The sequence below is a fragment of the Bufo gargarizans genome, chromosome 7, assembly GCF_014858855.1.
Source record: "Bufo gargarizans isolate SCDJY-AF-19 chromosome 7, ASM1485885v1, whole genome shotgun sequence".
NCBI classification, from domain to species: Eukaryota; Metazoa; Chordata; class Amphibia; order Anura; family Bufonidae; genus Bufo; species Bufo gargarizans.
Genome location: NC_058086.1, coordinates 164,288,895 through 164,292,869, shown reverse-complemented (window position 1 = coordinate 164,292,869; position 3,975 = coordinate 164,288,895). Strand labels below are relative to the sequence as shown.

General features: G+C 49.9%; 1 protein-coding gene across 1 annotated transcript; it reads right to left on the bottom strand.

Annotated features, from left to right (window-relative positions):
• Positions 1–2,553, bottom strand: LOC122944108 (histone H2A type 2-B-like). Its single transcript, XM_044302340.1, has 2 exons — positions 2,423–2,553; positions 1–2,338 (listed from the first exon to the last, which is right to left on the bottom strand). Exon 2 carries the CDS (start codon positions 2,325–2,327, stop codon positions 1,947–1,949), a length of 381 nt encoding a protein of 126 aa, XP_044158275.1. The 5' UTR covers positions 2,328–2,338; positions 2,423–2,553; the 3' UTR covers positions 1–1,946.
• Positions 2,554–3,975: the final 1,422 nt, after the last annotated feature.

The window sequence follows — 3,975 nt, the reverse complement described above, 5'->3', positions numbered from 1 at the left end:
CAAGTGTGAAGGTACCCTAAGAGGACCTTTCATCGGTCCAAACATTGCAAAATAATTATCAGGCTGTGTAGAGCGGCGCCCAGGGATCTCACTGCACTTACTATTATCCCTGGGCGCAGCTCCGTTCGCCCACTCTGGCCCCCGGTATATTCACTGAATTGGTTGGACTAGGCGGAGTTGCCCTGTTTCCCCCTGGGCGTTCCTTCTCCCCTGGCTGTAGTGCTGTCCAATCGCAGCGCAGAGCGTCAACGCCTGGGAGTACAGGTACTTATCTCAATTGATAAAATCCAGTAAAAGGTTCTCTTTAAGAGCTTGAAGGGCACAAAATCAGTGCATCACAGGCTGGACATAGTAAATGGTAACATTCTGGCAGTCTGCATTCACCATTAGGGGGAGCTCACGAGCGTACTGAATACAGTCCTATTGCCCTCAATGTATCAATATGCAGTGAGTGCCTGAGCGCCATCTAGTGGTGGGTGGTGGCTGCAGGCAAATAAAACGGTATCACTTAACTATCTGTGCAGTAGCTCTGGAGCTATGTATCAGAAATGCCAGAGCGCCGACTCCTATAAAGATAAATGAAGAAACCTCAGCACAGAACTCTTTACCTAAAACTAAAGCGGCGTTACAGGTGGAGAGTCAATGAGCCTGCGATTATCTGACAACCCAACAACCATCCGATATCACTGGTGCTGGATTAAAGGACTTCAGAGATCTATAACATCATGTTCACATTACCTCTGACTGTTGGGATTAGAAAAACATGGCTGCTTTCTCCTTCCAACAGCGCCACTCCTGTCCATGGGTTGTGTCCGGTACTGCAGCTCAGTTCTACTGAAGTGAATGGTGCGAAGATGCGATACCACATACGACCTGTGAACGGGGGTGGCGCTGTGTTTTTTTTTTCTGCGAGAAAGCAGACACTTTCTAATTCTGGACAATCCCTTTAAAAATGTCCCAGATTTTCTACATCATACTCCCAGTCATAACGGTCAATGCAGGGTCAGTTTGGAGAGGGTGTGACGATTTATGCAACACATCCATTAGGAACACTACTCAGCATCTCCGGTTAGTATTGAGGGGAGGGGGTTTACTGACGCAAGAACTCACCTATAGTTACTTTCTATGAACATCCGTAACATTGTCGCATCATGAGAAAAAATAAATAAAACTTACGTTCCACATTTGCTAAAATAAGCCAATCCCGTAACATGACTACCAGAACCAACCCGCCGCCGCCCGACTGCGCCTTTCACTACGAGAAACCGAAAACTGACAACGACACGCCCCCACCCACATTTAAATGCAAACGCCGGTGTAGAAAGGGTTAAGCGGCGGTGATGTCTGTGACGACCAAGAACTCGATGGTCCTCCCCCCAAAACTAGCGGAACGTTACAATACGTCACAACACAGGAAAACAGAAGTGCAAACCGCCCCCCCCAAAAACAAAGACAGACCACAAACGGGGACGAAGGATAAAATCGCCTAAAAAGACTGGACTATGGAAAGTCAAAAGTGTGTTAACCCTTTGTAAAACAGGATGCGGGGGAGAAGGTGCTTTACCTCCATGCCAGCACAGGAAAGAGTTAATCCTAGTAAAAAAAAGGGTGCAAAACATGAATTAACCATGTGTGCACCCAAGGGGGACTTTGGGGGGTTAATTTGACTTAAAGGGGAATTAACACTTGCGGTAAAGACTAGATTTTGAAGGGGGGGTGTTGGCGCTTGTACAGACAGACTGCAGTCGATTTTTTGCAAAACTTATCGGCAATTAATTACAAATCTGGAAACTGGGCTTTGGCTGCTGTATATTGGGGGCAACTGGCACCCCCTACCTCTAACAAGATAATTAACACTTTGGAAGCTGGAATGGGGGTAACTAGCGCTCAGCCCTGGGTCCTAAGGCCCCCGACTACTAAGAACCCCCCCTCCCCGTAGTCGGCGCTCATTTCTTGGAGGTCTGGGTCTTCTTGGGCAGCAGCACCGCCTGGATGTTGGGCAGGACGCCCCCCTGGGCGATGGTCACCCCTCCCAGCAGCTTGTTGAGCTCCTCGTCGTTGCGGATCGCCAGCTGCAGGTGCCGCGGGATGATGCGGGTCTTCTTGTTGTCCCGCGCCGCGTTCCCGGCCAGCTCCAGGATCTCCGCCGACAGGTACTCCAGCACGGCGGCCAGGTAGACGGGAGCGCCAGCCCCGACCCGTTCAGCGTAATTCCCCTTCCGGAGCAGCCGGTGGACGCGGCCTACTGGAAACTGCAGCCCGGCCCTAGAGGAGCGAGACTTGGCCTTGGCTCTGGCTTTGCCGCCGGATTTCCCTCGTCCTGACATGGCTCTCACACCTGCATGAGGGGGAAGGAGAGAGACAAGAACTTTTAGCGTCGATTAGCGGTGAAGCGCAGCGCCCGAGGCCGGCGACGTCTCACCGTAGTCGGTCAACTCCGGCCCGTCCCCGCTGTGTGGATCACCCGCCGCGCGATCTGCCCTCCTCCACAGCCAGCGCCGCACTAGCGAGGCCACGCCCACAACGGCCTTTCCTAGCGCGCCCGCGGCTCTGATTGGCTGGTATCACAGCGCTCCCTCCTTCTCAGTGGACACATTGTCATCCTCGATTTGCATTGACACGCCCCTCCTTAGTGTCATCGTTCTCCGGCTAAATGTCGTTATTTGGGGGGGTCCTGGAGGAGGGGGGCTGCTAGTAATGAAAGGGTTAATCCAAGTGCTATGGAAGGGGCAGGAGGGTCCATAGACATAGACAGCTGCCAGATAATGCCCAGCATTTACTATATTAGTAATGGACTGGTCCATGCTTCTTTGTCTACCGGTCCATCAGAGATCTAAATCCATTCCACCCATGGGATCTGGTATCAAATGGGTCCTGCGCAAATATTTATTGCACCCGAGTTTGGTATGATACAGAATTATTTCTATTGTTTACAAAAAATTGGAGAAAAAAAATAATCTAAAATTATCCCCCTATTCAAACTAAATGAGGGACACCGAGTGCTGCACTGTGGTATCTGGTTCTGCTGGGGCAGTATATTGTGCTGCACTGTGGTATCTGGTTCTGCTGGGGCGGTATATTGTGCTGCACTGTGGTATTTGGTTCTGCTGGGGCAGTATATTGTGCTGCACTGTGGTATCTGGTTCGGCTGGGGCAGTATATTGTGCTGCACTGTGGTATTTGGTTCTGCTGGGGCAGTATATTGTGTTGTACTGTGGTATTTGGTTCTGCTGGGGCGGTATATTGTGCTGCACTGTGGTATCTGGTTCTACTGGGGCGGTATATTGTGCTGCACTATGGTATCTGGTTCTGCTGGGGCAGTATATTGTGCTGCACTGTTGTATATGGTTCTGCTGGGGCGGTATATTGTGCTGCACTGTGGTATATGGTTCTGCTGGGGCGGTATATTGTGCTGCACTGTGGTATCTGGTTCTGCTGGGGCGGTATATTGTGCTGGACTGTGGTATCTGGTTCTGCTGGGGCGGTATATTGTGCTGCACTGTGGTATATGGTTCTGCTGGGGCGGTATATTGTGCTGCACTGTGGTATCTGGTTCTGCTGGGGTGGTATTTTGTACTGCACTGTGGTATATTGTGCTGCTGGGGCGGTATATTGTGCTGCACTGTGGTATATTGTGCTGCACTGTGTTTTGTTTTAAAACTTTTTTTTATTGTTTTATCAGCAATAAGAACACACTCAGTGACACTCGGATGTACATGAAATAAAGCTGATACACTGATACCATATGTCGTAATGCGTATCAGAGATAATAAACATAATGGACATATTCCACATTCCAGTAATATATCCAAGTATAAGCACGGAAATACCGAACATTCGGATAACATCCACATACATAACAAGCAGTAGTGGACAAACACAGGTAAACAAGGTGGGGTAGAATAAGGGGAAAAAGTAGCGGGGGGGGGGGGGGGGGGTGAAAAGTAAAACCAGTAGTTGATACCTGAGAAATTC

What these genes read in the sequence shown, in the direction of transcription:
- LOC122944108 (XM_044302340.1), bottom strand. Translation starts at nt 2,327, where the DNA reads ATGTCAGGACGAGGGAAATCCGGCGGCAAAGCCAGAGCCAAGGCCAAG.